At 38.9% G+C, this 22,999-nt stretch overlaps 1 protein-coding gene across 1 annotated transcript in view; it reads left to right on the top strand.

Moving 5' to 3' along the window:
* The first annotated feature begins 452 nt into the window (after positions 1 to 452).
* The window catches only part of nr3c2 (nuclear receptor subfamily 3, group C, member 2), an 80,291-nt gene continuing 57,744 nt past the window's right edge, over positions 453 to 22,999 (top strand). The window contains exons 1-2 of the mRNA XM_053331279.1: positions 453 to 829; positions 2,267 to 4,093. Coding sequence (XP_053187254.1) covers positions 2,286 to 4,093 — 1,808 coding nt within the window. The 5' untranslated portion in view covers positions 453 to 829; positions 2,267 to 2,285. The remainder of the gene's footprint in view (positions 830 to 2,266; positions 4,094 to 22,999) is intronic.

Raw genomic sequence — 22,999 nt, forward strand, 5'->3', positions numbered from 1 at the left:
GATTTTTATGAGCTCCATGTTAACTGTAAAGTGAAGCTGGGAAGGCTGTTGATCTCTTGTTTAAATGGAGGGTGCGCGTGTACGAACGACCTCTTATGGAAAGGTTTATAGGAAACCTTTTCATAAGAGGCACTGGGGAAAGTGAATAAGTAATAAGAGGAGCCACAGCTCGATAAGGGAAGAGGGCAGATGCTGCACCATCAATAGACGGAACAAACTTGCGGATATGTATTTAAATAAAAAAGACTGCTTCACACTGTTACCTTCATAGTTCATTTCAAACAGCACTGCTCAGAGTACGGTGCCCTATTTCCAGACGGCTCCGTCTACCTGCGCGCTGAGCCCCTCCCTCCCTCCTCCGTCTCCCCTCCTCCCCTCATCCCCCTCCTCCTCCTCCTCCTCCTCAGAGTTTGTGTTGCACTCGATGCAGTAGGAGGGTCCATGTGCACAGAATGACGTCGCTCTGACTGTAAGTCCGACCGACTCCTTCGTTTGTTTTTTATTACTCTTTTTATCTAGGGCCCAGAATCGGCAATCTGCAAAATTGCGGCCATAATGTGAGATCGTCTGCCGCTGTCGTCCGACCCGTCGCTGTCGTTCGTCCTGTCAGGAGCAGCGGCTTGCTGTTGACGATTACCACTGATATTACGCAGTAGACTTCTCCAGTGTGTCTAGCTGTCAAACTGCAAACTATCTATTGGAAAGAGTAGACAGAACACACTGGCTGATATTTATTGACTTTGCTCGGCGTGTCTTTTTTTTGTCCTCTGGATTATCGCTGCCCAGCAACACCGCCACCTGACAACTCTGAATGTCGTAATTAATTAAGGTAAGGAAGGACAGAGCTCAATGTTTGCCTGTAGGGTTTTTTTTTTTTTTTTTTTAATTTCGCACTGGGTTTTATATGATAATAAAAGCCAACTCCTCACTATTGAGTAGATAACTGAATACTTGCATTCTTGCTCCGTTTGCTGTGGGAGCGAAATGTTATAACTTTTAAATGGGTCCAATAGCCATGTGTCTATAGCCTAATAAAAGTCGCCGAGAAGTTGTTTACTTTATGCACAAACAGGAGAAGAGACGACAATTGAATTCGCTCTTAGCAGATTTATATTTTTCTAAGCACCTGTCTGGAGGTGCTGTCAAAGTCTTTCTAAAAATATGACTTAAATTATTTATATGTTCTTCCTATTGCGCTTAGTCCATTTTGTCCTCCCAGAAGCGGCACAAAATGCGAGCCAACACTGCAAAAAATAACTTCAACAACAACAATAACAACAATAACAACAACAGCAACAACAACAACAACAACAATAACAATACTGTAAAAATCCTCTTCTCTTATTTATTCTGCGCACCCGCAAAATGGAGAGATGTGCAGATAGTTGCATGTCCTATAGAGGCAGGACAATCACGGCAGGAGCTGTGGACACTGTTGAGAGATAATAATCGAGCTGTCATATGTTTTATACCTTATTCTCATTTTTGAAGATGTGCACATATGGTGCATGGGATATTTTGCAGGCAACCTGAATAACTTTATGTCGGGATATTTTGCCTGCTCCACAGCCGAGAGCTCTTGAGAGTGCAACGTAACATGTAAATTAAATACTGAAACTTCACCCAAAACGATGCTTTATTATAGCAATGTGTTATTTTTATTGAATGATAGTTGCAAGGATTTTTGTTGCTTTTGCACTATAACGGCAAATAAAACAACAAGTTATGTCGCAGCACTGTTGTGGCCGCAAGAGCAATAACTATTGATTGACAGCTTTCGGACCAATCCATGAATGGCCTGATGTAGTTGGTGGATTTCTGTATCAACTGTCCAATAGAGGCGCAGTAGAGGTGGGCATTTAAACAAAAAGCCCAGACAACGTCACGCAGACCAATTAACCCTTGCGGTGCACTTTTCCCTCAAGTTATCATAGTGCACATCCCCTGTAGTGCCGCGATAAGGAGCTTTATCTGTGAGAGAGGAAATACTGTACACAGTTGCTTTGAACTTTTTCAAGATATATTACATGTACATATTGTTTACTCAGTATTATCTACATTTTCTTTGTCTAACTTGCAACTTCTGTCCAAAACCAAAAGGACCATATTTTCAATCTAGATCTATGACTGAATAGCACATTCATGAATATATAATTCAGTCTTATATCTTTAATCCTTACTTAAGGCAAATTCCCTTGATACACCTGCCACTATGAGTGTCTTTTAAAGTGTTTCTCATTTTTTTTATTTCTTCCTCATTTATCAGGTGAATCGATGAGCCAGCAATGGAGACCAAAAGATACCAAAGTTTCTTTGATGGAAATGATACAGAAAACAGATGGTCTCAGGTCCCTAACACTATGGAGTACTGCTGCAGCACAGAGGATTCAAGTCTGACTAACAGTGATATCCTGATGGACATAGTCAATGTCAGCTGCCCCGCTGGAAGCCCAGCAATTGACTGCAAAGACAACAATGCAAAGACGCAGGAGCAGCCAATGCTTCGGCTCAGCCAGAACCAGCCATTTGTTCTCCCACACTTCAACAACTCTCTTCATGGTCATAAGCAGGAAATGGACTCCAAGGAGCTTTCCAAGACTGTGGCTGAGTCCATGGGGTTGTATATGAATGCTGCCAGGGAGGCAGACTTTGCCTTCAGCCAGCATGGGGGTAGTACCAGCCCCGGGAAGATGTATCCAGTATGTGGACGGCCACTAGAGGAGAATCAGTGTGGCTCCACAAAGAGCCCCAAGTTAAAGCCATTTGGTTTCCAGCAGCCCAGCACCACTCCTAGAGAACGCACCGCTGGGACTCCCGTTAGCTCAGCTACTATGCTGGCCTCTTCTTTGTCCTGCAGTCCCCAGACCTCCAGCTCCATCTCCAGCCCTGGGGGCAGCAACAATATGGTGTCGTCTACTACCAGTCCCCCCACATGCTTTGGACCAATGTGCTCATCCGTCAGTAGTCCTGTCAGCCAGACATCTTGTGCTCCAGCACTGGCCAACATCAAGCACAGGAATTCAGCCACATGTAGCCCTGTAGAGTCCAGCACAGTGGGCTCACCACCACTTACCAGCCCGCTCAATGTCATGAGGTCCCCCATTTCCAGCCCCCAGAGTATGAGTAGTGTTAGGTCACCTCCGTCCTGCAGCACTACCTGTAACATTCGGTCATCTGTCTCAAGCCCCACAGGTGGCAGCTGCACCAGCACTGCCAACAACTGCAACACAATAAGGCCCTCCATCTCCAGTCCGGCCACAGGGGGCACTATGGCTGTCAGCAGCCCACAGAATCCCTCCTCTGCTGGGTTTCCTGTGTCCAGTCCTGCTGGGGGACTGGGTTTGGTGCAGAATGACACTAATAGCCCAGAAGCGACAGGTCTGACTAGAGACCCAGACTTCAAGAACTTTGAGTTCCCTAAAGTAGAGATGGTAGACGGGGAGGTGTTTAACGTCGGCTTAGACCAGATGGGCATGGTTAAGTACATTAAGAACGAACCTGGAACTGATTTCAGGAGCATGTGTTTAGGCAGCTCCAAATGTAATGCGAATAGCACACCCTTTATCACACAGATTAAGAGTGAGCCTAACAAAAATCAGGGATGTATGAATCAACAGTCCTACAGTGAGCAGTCACCGTCTCTTGGTCTCTTCCCTGCATCCGAGACCACCTATTTGTCCCTGAGGAATAACATTGATGAATACAGTCTTTCTGGTATCTTAGGACCCCCTGTCTCCTCTATGAATGGGAACTATGAGCCTGATGTGTTCTCCAACAATGTCCTGTCTAAAGGGGTTAAGCAGGAGTCCAATGATGGCAGCTATTACCAAGAGAATAACAGCGTGCCCACATCGGCCATTGTTGGAGTTAATTCCGGTGGACACTCATTCCATTACCAGATTGGAGCGCAAGGAACAATGTCTTTCACGCGGCATGATGTGAGGGACCAGTCCAACCCCTTGTTGAATCTAATTTCGCCTGTAACGGCGTTAATGGAGTCGTGGAAATCTCGGCCAGGCATGTCACAGGGGTCACTGTCGGCCAGAGGTGAGGGATACCCGGGTCAGAACTCCCTCACGGATGGCATGTCAAGGTAAGGAGCATGAAGATTGTCTTTTTGTCTCAGTGAGTGCCTCTCAGTGTATCTCTGTTAGAGTTCTGGCTTAAAAACTGTGAGATTTTCTGAGTCTTGATTAATATTCCAGCCTAGCCTTATAGGCACCAGCAGTTTTCATTTTTCCTAAATAATTGTGTTTTTTGTCAGTATACCTGCATAATAGTGTCTCTCTAGAGGATCAAATAGATGGAGGCCAGTTTGTTTCAGTCAGGCACATATTGCTCAAGGGATTTAGGGCGTTTGCTTTGAGGAGTGAAAAATAATAACAACAGCAGGGCTTGGGAAAGGCAGCGGGATGCTGGCTGGGGGAACAGAAATTAAAGGATAGGGTCCAGGTCATTGTTGTAGTAGCATGTGATCACAACATCATCCTTGCTAGCAGTGCCCTGTGTTCTACTGTAATACAGAGGCAAAGTTTACCTCTTATCAATCCCTGTGTGTATGTTCAACAACAACATTTATTGGTCTGTTATTGGGAGGTCAAGCGCAGGCCTTGTGTAGTGCAAATATCAGTTTTTATGGGTCCTAGGTCATTGGCATAATAAATTATGAATGATTGATCACATGCTTTTATTGCTAAACTGATGAAATAAACAGTTAATTTTGTGAGGGTGGAGGCTTGAAACAAAATAAACAGGCCAAAGGGAAAAAAATCTATAACAGCCACTAATCTGGCAAAGTGCAACTTTGACACAGTTGTTGTGCTTCCAATATATTCTGGTGTCCTAGTTGCATGTGAAGCTGAAGGAACTTAATTATCACCAACATGATTAATAACAATGAATATCCATACAATAATCTAAGCTATGAAACACATGGTAACATTTTGAATATACAGAAGTACATAAATATCCACCTCACCACAGTGAGTTGTGCTGCTGATAATTTACAGTCAAAATATATGTTGTGCTTTTGTATCTGGGAGATTTGGATGTGAAATGATTTGTGTGTTTTTTAAAAACAGTGACTGTCTATTGGTGGTGTTATAAAACGTTTTCTCTTATCTATTTATATGTGAGAAGTTATAAATTCACAGATTTTATGAGCTGGTGCAAGAAACACTTAACAAAGTCATAAATGACTTCCTGCTTAACTTTCAAAGCTTTGATAAGATTCACAAATTTGCTGTGACAGAAGTACAGTATTTGAGCAGCTGTTTGGGTGTCAGTGCCTGTTACTCCACTACGTCTGTATGACTGTGATTTGAGTCCAGACTGAATTTAGGCTGTGATATTGCACAGAATCTCAAAATGGAAATGTATTAGATCAGAAGTTTTCCTAATTTAATTTATAGAATCCAACTTTGCAGATCTTACTGATGGCTCTGCCACTTCCAGTTGTCTATTTTCATTTTCTTCAGCTCAGCTGTTGTTATTCAGATTGCAGGGATAAGTACGGAGGAAGGGACTGGAAAACGTCAGTTTATTGCTGTGTTTCATCACTGTGTATTCACATCACCCACAAATGGATTTACTGCAGCTTACAATTAGACTGAAGACATTGCTGCTGCTGATGGTTGGTTGTTTGTTTACATTTTTATGTTAAGAGTTTTTTCAACTATTGTATCTTAATTGTTTCACAAGTCACTTACTGTCATCTTTTAAGATATGTAGCCTGGTTTTGTGACCCTCAGAAATATATATAAATCAATTTAATAGGAAGCAAAATTGATGTTTTGGTCATGAGATGACTTCCTAAATAGTTTCCCTTCACTCATAGCTACAAAAAACTACATTAGATGATTGGTCTTGTGATACTTTTGTTTTTCCTATGGCAAAATATACATAGTAAGCATGCTGCACTTTATATCTGTCCCTAAATATGTGTTGTCTGTGTCTGTATTTGTTCATTATGCCTCCCACCCATTTCTGACACAATTATCTTATCATCAGTATTTTTTGAATGTCTCCACTGTTTAACGTGTTTATCAGGTTAGTACAGTACACACCAGTCTAGAGAGCAGACACACCGTCTGTGCGCACACAATAACAAGGCTTGCAGCTCCGAGGAGATTGATACAGCCCCGTTACCTTGGAGGCGACCCATATGGCAGGAGCCAAAGCGATGTTGACGGGATCACTGCCACCTTAGTCCTAATGAGATCCAGCTTAGCCCTAATGTCAGACAGGATGACAGTAAGAGGTGGGCCACATGGCAGCCAGCCAGGACGACAGGCTAGCAGACAGACACAAACACACATATACATACATACAGGTAATGCAAACACACATGCACGCGCGCACACACACACACGCACGCACTCATACACACTCTTACATACATACAAAAATGTTTTTGATAGAATGCAAGAATCTAACATTTTTCAAAGGTTGCTGCCTACTTGCAGTGTCCTGTTACACCAGTAGTATTTTATTGATTGACAGCTATACTTAGACATAAACATAGGCTTATTGTATCCTGCCTGAAATCTGAAAGTATACCGCAGGAAATCTGTGATTCTATTGAGCTTCGGGCTGACTACATACTGCCCAGGCCCGATATTTCATAGGCAAAAATGTTACGTAACCATTAAAAAGCACAACTAACTCTTTGATCCGCCGAAGCCTTGGATGACAGAGTGTAAAATCCCATGGCTCTTTTTTTTCTCACTTTGGTTTCCTCTGTAAATGGTTTTAATTAAAAATGGCTGCTCATCTGAGCAGTCTGGATTACTTTGTGCAAAAATGTTTTAACTCAGATTCACAAGAGAGGAGAAGGAAAAAAAGGAGTTGGCCTAACCATAATTAGAGTGCGTTTGTGATGTTTTATGTAAACGTCGACAGACCAGGTGGTGAGAATGGTGTATTATACATAATTAAAGCTTTAGATATTGAAATATTCCTTCTTAATTTTATTACAAAAACAGAAATCAAAAGGTATTATAATTCCAGTATTTTATTCTCTTGATGGATATTTAAAAAGCTATGCACTATAGTTTGAAGTCCATTATAAAAGAAATCTGAGAGGAATTAAATATATAAATATGGAAATTATTATAAAATGACCTACATTAATGTGCTGGATTATGTTTGCTTGCTGCTTAAATCTCCAAATCTCTTTTCACCCTATTTAGGGCATTTTTGTGCTGGTTTTCACAGCAATGTTCCACCGAACAGAATTTCTCTAAAACTTGTCAGTCTTTTGACACAATCATTTGATAAGACAAAAGGTAAAGACTCAAAATAGAAGCCAAAAATGTGTTTTTCCATGTAGATTCTTGGCCTTTTCCATAACTGCAGGAAAAGTGGTACCTTACATTAGGCTAACATTTCCCTTGCTTTGAGATTGAAGCCAGTGCCTGTAGATTGACAGAGTGCCCATCATGAGGAAGCACCAGACTTAAGCAAGGAGAATGCTTTGCACTGGACTCTGGCCAACTCTCAATGTTCTGCAAAGGGATGAAAAGGCATACCCCTGAGAGCACACTAATAAGGCTTTAATTGTATGTTCCTCAACTAAATTAATGGATGGAAATGATTTGATTAATTCAGACACTGTTGGATACTAATATCCAATTAAATCCTGACACCAGGCATGCACAGGGGCTCCCGGTGCATTATGGGTTCCTGACTATAAAGCGGACAGCTGCTTGTTTGGGTTGTGAAAAGGATGTTACAGGTGAAGGTGTTGGGGAATGGCAGTGGGTCTCATCTGTCTACGCAGCAGATGTAATAATGTTGCACAGATATTGTCTCATGTTGCATGCAAGTGCATCAATTATGTGCATTCTCATGTGTGCTATCAAATAGTTAATATACAGTAGTAATTAAAGGAAAGAATATGATCATTTACTCGTGCCAAATGTCACCCAAAGCACAATTGCCGAAAAAACTCCAATAACAGGTTCATTTTTTTTTCTACCATTAATGTCACTCTCCTTTAATGCTGTCATTTCCTTGATTCAAAAAATCTTAATAAGTGTCAGGTGGTTTGTGTAGAAATCAAATTTTGATCATTTTAAATGTGGACCTGATAATCACTTATTGAATCATGGTATAAACTCTTAAACAAGATGTATGATACCTAATATGGTGATGCTTCTGCAGAGAGTGTTAGACAAACATAAATCATTTTCTTTCGTAACTGAATGTAAGACCGCAAGGCTATAAGCTCTTGGAAAATAATGCAGCATTGAGGTCAGGACCTATCCACATTAATGAAAAAATTGGGTTCAGCCAGTTGAGGACTGAAGCTGTCATGTGCTCAGTACTTTACATTCATCCGATTCCCACAGCAGTTAAGTTCATTTCAATAGGGAATACGTATTTATTTAAATATGTAATTTATTTATATGTGTTTCAAAATGCATCCTTCATCAATCCAGGCTGTGGGCTCGTTCAAGAAGACACTGGGTGAAAAGGTCATGTTTTTTGAAAGTGATTGAAAGCTTGTAAGATAATTAGCAGCATACTGAAGGACATTGGAAATAGTCGATCTCAAGCAGCACTTATTTATAATGAAGTAATATTGGGTGTGTATTGTATGTGCGATATGTAAAAAGGATGTAAAAGAGCCCCAGAGTATAAATATGTGACATTATGAAGGTCTTATTTGGTTGATTCTTCAAAATCTGTTGTTGAGCTGAACAAAGAAAGTGTTAAAGACATGGACACTGTGGTATGTACACTCATATTGGAGTAATCAAGTTGTACATATTTTAAGGTTGTACTTATTTCAAGACTACTGAAATATACTCAAAATGTTATCTTTATAGCATCCAGGGACAAGGAATAACATGAGTAAATCAATGGCTGTGAATGACAGTTCAAACTTGCCTTTCAGAGCAGCAGTCCAGTCCAACAGTGAGTGATGGAAATTATGTAGTTTTCCCAAGCAGAAAGCTGTAAAAATCATATAATGATAGATTTAATAATGGAAAGTAGTGTGATACTGTTTGGCTCCCGAAAAGGAGAAAACTGACAATACGTTGTAAATATGTTTTTAGTATGATAGGATTGGTCACGCCAAGGTCAGTCTAGAATCATCTGAGCCGTACTGCCCCCACACGCTCTATCTCTTACTTTAGAATTGAGAAATGGTTGAACATATTAATCATGATCATTTTGTCAATATTTCCTCTCTTTCATGAATTGGCTTTGGCATCTTTGCATGAAGATTGATATCTACTGGAAAAAAATATCTAAATGAATAAAACACCTGAATGAAAAAAAATCTGAATACATAAAGCTCCAGTTCTTTTCTATCTTCTGGGCAGCCTATCACCCGTTGATGTGGGTGGATTGGAGGCTATGTAGTGCAGAGTCGAGAGGCAGCATTTAAGATATGAGTACTACTGGTGAGATTTTATGGCCTGCTGTTCTTGAAATATAAGAATTTATCCCTAAAAATCAATTCATGGTTAGGATTAAAAGTGTGAAGAATTTTAGACCTTAACTGCGAGGTAAAACCTGTGTTCATAGGGTGAAGGACTTCTATGGAACTGAAGAGTTTTCTAAGCAAAAGATTCATGGTTGCATGAAGCAGATGCTGTATAACAGAGAGTTAGTAAACCACAAGTGTTTTTTAATTGTGCAGTGATAACATATTTGTGGTTGATCTTGATCTCATTAAAGATATTTTCACATTGCTTCCACAGTGAAGTCACTTTATGCTTATCATGCCATAATACTGTTTCATACTGTGATGTAGTTTATTACATTTTTGCTAGGCTGTGCTGGCCAAAATATCAGAATTGATTGATGCTGTGGACTTTCTTAGGTCAGAATCATTGATGAGACTCTTGTAGCCTCATTCAACTACTCTATTAATTGAGGCTTGCCAATATAGTCATGATATCAGAGTAATTATAATAATTCACAACCTTTTCAGATCAAACTGAACAGTTGTAGTAAGCTATGGTAACCACTTTCACACAGGGAAAAGCATAGTCTTATTATTACAAATGAAGGCATTGGCTAATAATAACCAGACAGACCTTTTTTATCAGCATCTGTCATTATGTCATTGCATAGTGTGTGCATTCTGAATGAATTAAAGGCATAATCCACTAAATTATCAACCAGTTAACATGAGAATATTCACTGAAGACTACTGAAGGAAAATAAAAGAAAGCCAATAACAGCAGCATCACCATTAGAGAGAGTAACATTTCTTGCAAACACAGTGTAATTGTACATCTTTTTAAACTGCAATATTTTTTAATGTCTGATTTCTTCATCTAGACCAAAGTCACCCCACAAATTGAAATACACATACTTTTAAGATTAGTGCAAACACAATGTTACTTCAAATTAAATTTTCCTCTTAAGTTATAACTCCCCTCTCTGTCTAAAAATATTTTTTTGTAAATTACCAGGAAGTAAATGATTTCTTGCTTTGAACATTGTTTTTGCAGTGTTAAATTACTTCAAAGCATGTAACTTTAAAAGAACAGCTTGTTAGTGTGTTCACAATATCTTACATTGTTTACTATCCTTATGGCTCTTTTTTGTAGTATGCTTAATGATTGTAAGGTGTTTCTGTAGGTGTTGCCCCATACCTCCACACAGTAATTCAGATACAAGTGAATAATACAGAGTGTAAAATGCTTTATGGTCCAGAATGTGCCTCGTTTTCCCAGAATTGCAACGCTCCTCGCCAGCTTTGCATGCGCATATCTTATATGAGGTTTCCAGAGATTCCAAGATTTTGCCATCTAATGTCACGTCTAGAAATTAATTTTCATATATTAGTTTAAATTAAAATTATCTATCACCACTTGAACCTAAGCTTATTTTACAATTCCCAAATAACATAAGTTTAGTTTTGTTCATGTTCAATGGTAATATATATATTAGTGTTATCTGCAAATAAAACACATTACAAAATTCTTGATAGCATACAAATGTCATTTATATACAAAATAAACAGTTTAGGTCCTAATACTGAATCCTGTAGGACCGCACAAGTAATATTCAAACATATTGATTTGTAGTCCTGTACTGTATCTGTACAAATTATTGCCTGTTTCCTACAGTATATGGTATTTCAAACAATTCAATACAACCCCTCTGATACCCTACCTTACCTTTCCATTGAGTAGCAATTGTATAAAATTATTTAAAACCATTTTTTTATTTATTATCATTTGAATTAACATTACAGATCACGTTAGTGAGTTTACAGTACCATCAATGATTTTCTTGACTAAAGTCATATCCATATCATTCCGTAGAGGAATGAAAGTAGAGGCTTCATTCTTCCATTTGCAACAATTTTGATTATTTCCTTTTCTTCTACAAGTCTCAGAAAAATGTGGTTTGGATTTCTATCTCCATAATCCTCAACAGAAAAAAGAAAAGTATGGATACTTTGTAATTAGTGCAACAAACCCACCAACTTGACTAGAGATGATTGATTGGAATTTTATCTACTAGTTCCCCCACAGAAACCTTCCTCCCTCCCTAAAGCCAGAGACAAATTTGTGATTGTAAACTATATAAATAAAATTAATTGATTTGAACTGATTCTGTAGTGGCAGTAAAGCAGTACAATCTTATCTTCTGAAATAATTTGGAATTTAATTTAAAAATGTATGGTATACTGTATTATGATGATATGATTATGAATTAGCTAATAGGCCAATATATTCATCTTCAGTTTGTTATGACTTTAGAGTTGCACTAATCAATATTTTCAATTAATTGACCAAAGGAGTGTGTAATGTAAAAACATTGCTTCTAGTAATGAACAGTAACAATGATCATCTGGCTCTGCAGTCCCCTTCAGCTCTATTGAGCATTTTAGCTTCTTTAGTTCAATCATTGATAAATCCACAGTGGGCTTCCTCCCCAAAACCAGAGCAACTACAAGCATTCAGCAATCATAAATACTGATGTTACCCTCAGGAGTTGGTGGAAACCAAAAAAGATCTAAAAGAAAGGTGATTATTGGACTTACATGACTCATGTCCCAAAGAGCATATTTGGTTTTGGTTGAAGGTCCATTACTCTTGCTTTGTCAGTCCAGAGCTCCTCAACTACAGGACATATTGAATTAATTTTTTTGACTCCCGCTGAAGGAAGTTAACTACAATAGCTAAAGCTTTTGGCAAATTCTAATGTCAAGGTTGTTAGACTTTTATTATTTTATTTTACCCCCCCCCCCCCCACAGCTTGAATACAGAACTTAGTGTTAAACATCTGCTATAAATGCTGTATTCAACATAGTTATCTTAACAGGTATAGCCATGAGGACACAGAGAATGCTGCCATTCTTTTCCAGCTTTATGAATGGATCTGTGTTTTACCTTGTGCTACCAGAGCGTAGGAGTAAATGCCCACAATGGATGTTATCTTTTTTAAAATAACCAAGATGATACTGTGTGGCACAATGGTTGGATGCTTTTGTTGCACAGAAAAGAAACCATGTTAAAAGTCTCCACTCTGCCTCTCCCACGCACAGGCATACATGCACACACACACTAGCACACAACACGGCCACGGCAGCCGCCAACAACAACAACAACAGCACACATTCTAGGCTGGACTTGACACCCCAATAAAAGTGTGGTTACTGCTGGCTGGGGCTCCTGGGATTTGAATGCCTGTCTTATCCTCATTTGAACTTCTTCCTGAAACACAGCCTGGTGACAGAGGGCCAGTTTTCCGCTAGGCCAGTCCTGTAGTTGGATATCTACTCTCTGTTACCTACCGCTGACATTCCCTTCTGTTGTTGAGGTCATTAACAAACTGCATAAAGGAGGCAGAAATTAAATACCACAGTTGTAACAACGCATAGTGCATGCTTTTTTGTGGCGATGAATACCCAGATTTTTATAGTGTGTTGCTGTGTATACTTTATTTGCCTAGCATGCAAAATAGTCTCAAAGATCTCCTGAATCATGAGTTTTATAGATAGGTTTTGTATGGAGGAGAAGCTGAATCAAATGCATCATTCTAAGATGATATAGCAACATGTTGGTATCAGTAATATAGAGTGACTGCAGGGAAATGTGTACATATCAAATCACAAATTACATAGATTAAATGGTCATAAGAGCTTATCGCCATTGTCATAAATCAAACAGATTTGTTTGTTGAGCTAAACGCAGGCGGATGTCTAATTCATTGGATATTATTCATTCAGAGCTATAAAAAGCAATGAAATCTATATTTCATTTTTGGTGGAGAGAATGCAGCGAGGACCAATCTCAACTCACTCTCTCAGCATATTATTTTCTTCCTCTTGCATCCTGATATACTTGACTGAGCAAACAAGGCATGCCTTTATCATTCATGTTTAATTAGAGTTTGCCCAAGTATTCATGCCAAAGTGCTTATGTTTAAATCCAGTGTTTGTCTTGTCAGTTCCTCCATGGAAAGGATGCCATAAAGGAAGACAAAAAAAAAGTTAATTGTTCAGCTTGAAAGGTTTGCAAAGTAGGTCATGCATAGTTGGTTCAAATAAAGTGAAGGGTGTGTGTTTGTGTGTTGGTGGGGGTTACTCCGGGCTCTTTTACATAACACTTTTATTCTCTCACAAATACACAAACATGGACACACACTCAACACACATCCACAAACACTTTTACGTCAGCAGAACCCATGATTCAGAGAAGTACTGCTGCCCACTGTGGCTTAAATCATTAATACATTTGCTGATAACTTAATTTTCTGATTACTTAATCCATTCAAAACAAATGCTTGAAAAGCAGATTAAACAGTAAGGAAGGAGTATGGTGAATAGAAAACTGTGTAAACTGCGAAAAGGAATTATTTGATGGCTTTTAATACAACACCCTTCATGGATAGAATTTGAACCATTTAAAAACATTTTTACAGTTACTGCACCTATTTGCTCTGTTGCTTCGATGTTAATTCTGTAATCATACATTCAGTTAACATGAATGAAATAATTGAAAAATACATTTTTAGATATGCTAAAACTGGGTATTTTATTAAATATGTTGCTATAGACTTTTTCAAAGTGTATACTAAATATGTGTACTGCCTGTATCTCCTCCACTCAAAACCTTAATACACTGTTTTTTTGAAAGAGCAGTGTGTGTGTTTATGTCTAACATATCTCCCCTCAAATTCAAATTCCTGAGACACCCAGTAATGTTCACACACATTTTAATCTTGAAAATGCATAATGAATTTTTAAAAAATGGCCGTTACGGGGGTGACCTACAAAACACACATTTACTGGGCGTCTCCTGCTTTGCTGTGGGAAAGAAAAACTAAAAGTACCAGTGATTTGTGTCCTTTGTCAAGTATTTAGTTGAATCCATAAAAGACCATCCCACGGAATCCTGGCTATTCAAGACCTGGCTCCCTCACGCACACAAATCATGTATGTTGTGCCATGGTAGCCCATGACACACTGACCCAGCAGGTAAAAGGAGGCTTCGAAGGATCATGTGACAGCTTTGAAGAAAAGATACTATATCACTCTGAACCTGTTGGGAGAGATCATTTGCTTGCCTGACGCTGCAAAAGGGTAAACGAGTTTGGCAGGAAGTGTAATACGATTTATATTTTCAGAACAAAAGAGAAGAAAAGTCATAATTGAAGGGATATTAAAGGATCAGATTTCTCAAGTTACACACACACAAAAACATTTTTCTCCCCTTTCTGCAGAAGTTTTGGTTTCACTTTTTTTTGTGATGTCTACCTTTGAGATCTCTGCCTCTAATACAATGGGAGCGAATGGACTTGTTTTGTTTTTTTTGTGGTGCTTTAAAATTTTCATGAGCATTGTGTCTTTTCAGAAACAATATCCTAGTTACTAAGGCAAATCATTATGAACAGTTTTCATTGGAAATACTTTTTACTCCCAAGGAAAACTGTAGGCAGCATTTTCTGTGGATTATTTAGAGTAACAATAACATTTTATGCACCTCCACTCTATTAGGGCAGCAGTAGAAATCTTAGAGACATGTAAGGCTGGATTATGAACCATAATACATTTTTGGTACTAACTGAAATGTGTGCTGGGTATTGATACTGTCAAATAATGAAAGCTGGTGTTACGATTTAAGATTTATAATCTTGTTACTTATTGTTTCTGATTTAAATTTTGGACTTAGTTCTTATATGGTGGCTTGTGGTTAGACATGTTTGGGTTCTTTTGTGAGATGAAATAAATGATTTTGTAGAAAAATGTTTATATTCCACATAGTAAGATATGGAAAAAGGTTTTTTTTTCAATAAAAAGGATGACAGCTCTATTCTAAAAAACAGGCAAATCAAACCCAAGCCATCTGTACAGCTAAATAGCATTAGAGGTAAAGTAATGTAAAAATGAACATCCCCTGTAATATTAAAAAATGTGTCTTAAACCCCATGGACAGGATTAACATTACAGGAGGAGCTGGGGAATAAACTATTCACTGTGCTTCTTGGTAATTTAACAGGCAAGGCATTTTAACCACTTTGAAACTTCTGAATGCGGTCTGTAATAGACATGGACATTCAGCAGGATTAGCCAAAAGAGAGTACTAGTACTTGCCTACCACATTACACTTATTAGTCTTCCTCTCCTGATGGCTTTGATATTTTCACATTGTCATATTGGTTTCCACATAGGCCTTCAAGTTGATGTTTGACATGTTTCTGCCTGTCAGATCCACAGAATAATTGTTTTACTCATTGAATTTGAAAAGTTGAGTTCCACACTGAGTTGATTAAATCCATTAGAAGGAAATGCTCTTTCCACAAAAAAACCTTAAAGATACACTTTAAAATATAACAACGTTGCTCTGGACAGTATTTCAATTACAGGAGCACCGACAACTTCCTGAAAAAACAGTAATTGTAGCTGTAAATATTACGGGGTGAGCGGGGGTGGGGATTGGTGAGAAATTATCCACATACATGCTGCGGACTGGATTAAAGTCAGTGACCAGCACAGAGAATATTAAAATCACCCCACCTCCCCTAGACAAAATAAATCCAGTCTCAGTGGGCTTTTTAACATGGTTTCAGGGTAATATCAGATCTAGAAAGATGATAATTTGGCAGGAATTATTTTATTCTAATGAATGGTGGGCATGTGCCTGAATGTTTTAGGAACTTGGCCTGTCTATAAAGAAAATAGCTGTTTCAACAGGAGGACACAGTCAGACTGCTGATAGGACATTATGATGGCATCATCTCAGTACTGTCCACAGCTCTGGGATATACTCAGATCTGGCCGTTGTCCCTGTAGAGTTTACTGAACAGTACCTGGCACAAGCAAACATTCCCCTGTTCAATGTCTGCTTTTTGTTTAGGCTGCCTTCCTCTGACTTGGCTACAGCTGCCTGTTTCACTCTGCTATGAAAGGGAGAAAGTCTGTGGCTCTTTTGGGTTTTGACTGTTAAGCAGGAGCTTTCTCCTTTATTCACAATCTCACTCAGCTGCTGGAATGGAGAAAATGAAAGAAGCTGATACACCTTTTTTACTCTAATGTTGTCCCTTAGCCAAAACAGTGCGTGTGTGTGTGTGTGTGTGTGCATATATACCACGATTAATTTGTTTTTTGTCTAACTACACACAGACACTGCTGAAAGATTCATATGTACTTTGTTACAATTTACTGTGATCAGCAGAGCAGCATTAAGATAATTAAACAGTGACAGTGAGCAAATAAAATTCAGGTTTGTCCATTGCATTCCTAAATAGGTTTGGTGCCACTGGTGCCTTACCACCACAATTTATTTCCTAACATTAAAATCAGAGTAACACAATCACACAAGTTAGTAATATGAATTCCTTTCAACCTTAAGTCATTGAAATTTTGTGTTTCCAATCCATATGTAAGTTGAAACAGCTATTAGTTGCTGTAATCATTGCACCTCTTTATGCTGGTTGTGAAGCAAATCTATATTACTGTGTGTGATACTATACTACTGTATGAGAAATGTTCAAAATCCATTGTTCTTGCAAAAATCCATTATAAAAACTGGAGCTGAAAATGTAAAGTTTCAGTAGTCTAGGTTAGACATACTGAATAAATTGTGGAGTTTTCTCTGTGGCAATCATGTGTAAATGTATTGCCGGTGTATCCTGGCAACAAACATACAACTACCTGGATGTAACCATACACTATGACTCAGCAAGGAAACACAGTCCAGGGAGTTACAAAGAAGGAATTCACAAAAAGACAATAACTTTGGAAGATACCCGCTTTGTCTAATTCTGCTGAAGGCTTGTGCATTTAAGTGACACGTCACCTCAACATTATACAGAATGTTAACCTGCTTAATTGAGGCCAGTATAATTTCTCTGACAGAGGAAATGGTTGCTCTTGTTAAGATAGATTCCTGCTTTATTAAATGCATAAATTGACACACATTGATGACCTTGATGGATGCATGCCAGCGATGGTGAACAGGCACTGCTGAAAGTTGCACCACCTCCTCAAGGGCACCACTGTTGTTATGCAATTCAGTTTCTGATGCCAGCAATCGAAGAAAACAATGGTCTTCCCCAATCCTGTTTTCTTATAAGCAGGTTATTGATTTGGGGCCTTGCTCCAGGAACTCTGCCGCAATATCCAAAATGTGATATTTTGTTGGGCCAAAAGATGTTCTGGATGTGAATCCGTCTATTATTATTGGCTGTTCCTAAACAAGATTCAGGTCACGGTTGCTTAAATGAGCATAATTTTTCATTTTAGAACCATTCTATTATCTGTTTTTGCCTGTTATGGTTTCTTTTGTTTGTGGTTTTGAAGGTCTTTCATTGCAGCCTGTGAGGATACATTTCTATGTGGTTGTTGTGAATGTAGCTGACTTGCCTTAAGTTCTTCCTTTATTCCAGTATATTTACACCCACTCGCTCCAGTGCTAATGACATGTGTGCCTTGTGGTATTTCAGGCTCACCAGGAAGCTTCTTATTCAGGTGTAATGTTCATACTTCCTTTTTAATTGGCCATTTGACATACTTAGTTGATGGTTTGATTGTCAAGGTCTAATTGGAATGAGTTTGATTACTTATATGACTGCATAAGAAGAATGACACAGTAAATGAGGAAAATGATTATCTATTTATGCATGTGACCTTTATCCGTTAACTTCAATCAGTACTTGGGAAGGAAAAACAATGAGTTTATCATCCATCCTGAGAGCCCATGTCATCATGTTCCTATAACATGACACGCATGATTACACTTCAGCGCATCTCTTTAAACATTTAAAACTTTGTTGAGTATTTGCCATGTCTGCACGAATTCAGCTTTTCTGCATTCAAAACAGTTCATTTGCTGCACTAAATTGAATACAATACGGGAAACAACTTCCACAGCCTTGAAATCACAATTTGCATGGAAATCATTTGGTTTTGAAAATGTTCTGACTATATCGTTTCATTACAGTTTTGCGTTCTTTATCAGTTTGATTTGCTTATTGTTAGGGAGTGTGTCAGGTGACTGACAATAACAAATATTACTCTCAGTTAGTGTCATTTAGATGACACCATCATTAGAAATGAATGTCCTCAGAAGGAAATCATTCCTAAAATATGTCACAAGCTGTTATTTTCACTCTGTTATTTTCATTTGCTGTGCCATTGTTACTTGAGACAGCAGTTATTTTCAAATAACATGGTAGACTTGCACAAAAAATATGTCTGTAAAGCTGCATTAATATTTGTATATTAACGATGGGTCAAATGAATAGGTGCAACTTAAAAGGAGACACACCTACAGAAAATTATCAGTTACAAGAATTGCAGTTCCCCTCAGCTCTACGGAGTCTTTCACCATCTGTCAGCTCTTCTTTTTTTTCTTTTTTTTTTTTTGGCTTTCAACTTAACTGTTTTGATTCAACTGCGGCAGACAATCTCAAAAGAGCCAAAAGCCAGATATATTTTGACCAGCACTGGTCACTGACTGACTGACTGACTCACTGAATGATGAAATTACACCACTGTTCAGCCAGCCCAATGTTGGAGTTTCCCCATTTGCACAAACAGTTTTAGTTATGTCTTCAGGTGTGTCTACAGCAGGACCCTGCGCAATGCCCTGAAATAAGTTTTAAAAACACACATTTACTGACTGAAGTGTTTCACATAGAGGCTCCGACACTGACCAGAACACCAACTCACGGATACAACGACACAACAGATCAATTTTATCAGCCTGAACGGCAGATAGCCAGCTAGCTAGCATGTCTAGCATCTTTAGCTTTGCCATGCCATGCTCTGTGTTGCCCATAGATTGGATGAACATAAGGTGTAGCTGCAGTGTTTTTGGATTAACACCACTGTGCTGAGCAATTGTACTTACATTTACCATTATCTTTTGCTATATCAAGATGATAACATGTCAATGCTGTATTTATGGAATAGGCCTTGAGCTAAGAATCTTCACAGTACTCTCACCTAAATATTTTTGTGAGGACTGTGTGATATCACATCTGTCTTCAGAAAGTGAATAAGCATACTTACCAAAATGTTGAACTATTTCTTTAATCCAGCACAAGCGCAAGTGAAAAAAACCACCATTGGACCACATGGACTAAGAAGTAATTATGCACAATCACACCTAGACGTAGTGGTCAATAATTAATGGTATTGCACAACACAAGCACTGAGTGTTTATTTTTTTATAGCAACAGTGAATAGATATTAAATAGGTAATTCTACAAAGATTATACATAGGTGTTGCAGGATGACTGTATTCTTAGTGCCTCATATATGAAATATTACATGTCAGTTGATCAAGGTGTACTATTCATTCTTGGCTTTGGTAATGCTTATTAGAGCCCCCATCTGTGGGTTGTATTAGACAAGCTCTACTGACGGCATGGCATTTTTTCCTCTGTGAACAAAGCTGCATGCTCATTTCATGCAATATGAATTAAGGGCCAAACACTCACAAGTGTTTCAAGGGGTGATTTCCCCTTAGTGATTACACTGGAGAGGTGCCAAAAACTGAACAGGAGAAAATTACCATACTGTAGAGAGAGAGAGGGAATTCGTGTGCATAGTTGTAAGTTATGTATGTGTGTTTGCTAGAGGCAGAAACAGAGAAAGAAATATAGACAGAGAAGGAGAGAGAGGAAAAGTACAGTAAAATAGATAGCTGCATATTTTAACGTACTGTATCTATTAAAGTGACCCTTCTAACTATTGAGTGAAGAAATGTCACACACTTCAAAACAGGGACGGCTTTTAGTAGGATTTTACCAATACCGCTATCTATACCGGTAATGCTTAATTGGCATTGATACTTATTGGTAAGCAAATAATTGACACATTTTGCTCTTGGCAATAGTAATAACAAATACATTTTTGGTTTGATTTTTTTTCCTGTTCTGACAGAAAAAAAAACTTGAATAAAACTTTAGCAAAGCAGTATCTTCTTGGAAGCTAACTGTGATAGATAGATACATTTTACAGGGCTTCGCGATGACACACATCATTCACATTTTAAACAGTTCCCAGATGAGTGACATGACAAAACAGGGAGTCAAATGCTCAATCTGCTATACCATGCTTTAGATCCCTTTTCTCTAACCCACCCACCATCAACCTTGCCCACCTCGGAGATTAATGGTGTTGAAAATGAGAGCACGTCACATGTGTTGATGTGATGGGAGGCACTGGCCTCAGCTGAGCTAACATGAAGGGTCAGCCACTGTATAGACTGTAAATACTGTATGTATTTATAATCATGGTGCATGCTCCTGCAGTTAAAAGATCTGAGTAATTATTAATTTACTAACGAGAGCTTGCCGTTTGCTTGGTATACAATAGTTGATTAGTTGATGTACTGTATGTACCTGTATGTACTGTACCTGTATGGATGATGTTGATTAACAATATGATGTCGATGGAGGTAAATGGTTGCATGTGTTAGGTACACCCTGAGTTGTATGATGAGGGTTTTAGGAAGAAGGCTGTTTATGATGGATTCTTGTGATACAGTGATCAGGTGGAGACCAGAATCTGAGTTGGTGGTAAGAATATACATTTGTGAAATGAGACAAGGAAGAGAGAGTTAGCAATAGCATTTGGTACCCTTGAATGTGGATGGTGTGGATGATGATTTTGTGTTGGGCAGAGATTAAAGTGAGTTCACAGATCAGCTGCATAGTGAATGTTTTTGAATGGTTTATTATATTAAACCCAACGCTGTTGTCTGTATGACAGCTTCGTAGATTGCTGAGGTCAGCAAAGAAGGGATGACAAAGACTATGAACAAATATGGTATGGTTTGTAGATAGCAAAGGAGGGAGGGTGGAGACAGTTCAGTTGGATGATTGGAGGTGAACCGCCAACCACTGTTGTAACCATTAAATCTGAAGGAGGCACTGTGTTGCAGTGCAACTGGACGCTCAGTAGTATGAACAGCGACATGAGTAGTTTTTTTCTATGAAAACAAAAGGTGGAGAAGACAGATTTTAGGAAGCTATATTAGATGTGGCTGGAGGAAGCAAAGAGAAAGATATGCTGGGATGAAGGGATGTGTGTGTGTGGGGTGAAGCATGCAGACACATGGAGGAAATGCAACCAGGCCTTTAGCCAGGGTTGAAGAAGTCTAGGCTCTGTTGTAGTGGGCGGCAAGGTGATGTCATTGGCGTGCAGTGTTGGGTGCCACTGGGCGGTGAACCTGGAAGAGCGGGAGGATTCAAGTGGCTGGCCGGAGGTAGAGTCTTGCATGAGTTGGAAAAGTTTGGCTTTTTGGAGGAACAGGATGTACCTCATTGACAGCATGCTTGGGGTGAGTGAGTGTCCAGTTGGAGATGTTAATCGCAGGAGGAGGAGCTGGGTCCAGGACCTGTAAGTCAGCCAATGCGTGGATGTACATGGAATATCTGGATTCTAACTCATAAGAAGTGTGCCATCTAGAGGAGTGGCTTTTCTCAGAAGAGTGGCCTCTGTATGGATGCGGTAGTAAAGGGGGTATCTTGTTTGTACTGCTGGATCTAGAGGTATGTACAGTTCTTTGCGGAGGAACATTAAACACTGGCGGGATGACTGAGTGGCTGGCTGCAGGGATCGGGAGGCAACAACCAATCAAACATGAAAGAGATCACAGTCTGATCTGTTGTCCGCGGTAAAGGTTAGCGAATAAACCCCAAAATGAAACAATCGCAACTAGATAGTGGTATGTCCGAGAACAAATGAAATGAATGTGAGACACAAGGGAGAGAAAGGGTTTAGGCAAGCCTATAGAGACAGGTGAATTGGGGAGAAAGGCGTGGTCTTGTTCCTAATCCTCAGTTTTAATAAGATATTCACCTTTGAAGAGTTGTTATGAGGTGTAAAAGCCATTAGCAGACATCATCAAATACACCAGCATTCTTTGAAACATCTGACTTTCTCTTCAGTTCTTCACATTAATTGTTAAAATGAAGACAAGTTAGAAAAACACACTTAAATAAATGTATTTCAGTGTAACCTATTATCTCAGATTAAGCTGCATCTCAATAAACTTTTCTCCATGACTCTATGAGTGCTAGTATGCCAAGTATTTCTTTGTTCACTGTTTGTGTAGGGCTTATAGTCCTCCTGTTGACTAGTTTACATTTGATAGCGCTACACACAAGCTGACAAGGATTCAAGGATGGATTTAGACCCACATTTGTCTAAAGCATGCTCATCACTGGTCAGACAGGATTTCATGAATACCACATCCATACAACAATCTGACAATTTATGGCCCATCTTTTCTTTCCCATTGTGGTATTTAACAAACATCTGTGGGCTGCATGATTTAGTTATTCCCCCTCAGTGGGCTCCCTTTGGTTTTGGCTCCCTTGTGGCTCCCTTTGGGGTGTACACACACTCACACGCATACACACATACGTGCACACTTGTAAACAACCACAGCTGCTTAGTGGACATGTTGACATTTCATTGTGGCTTATCATTTCTGGCTCTGTTATATAGTATAATGACAGAGTATGTAGAGTTTATTTTACCAGAATGTAATGGATGCAGATACAT

The sequence above is a fragment of the Scomber japonicus genome, chromosome 2 (assembly GCF_027409825.1).
Source record: "Scomber japonicus isolate fScoJap1 chromosome 2, fScoJap1.pri, whole genome shotgun sequence".
In the NCBI taxonomy this organism is placed as follows: domain Eukaryota; kingdom Metazoa; phylum Chordata; class Actinopteri; order Scombriformes; family Scombridae; genus Scomber; species Scomber japonicus.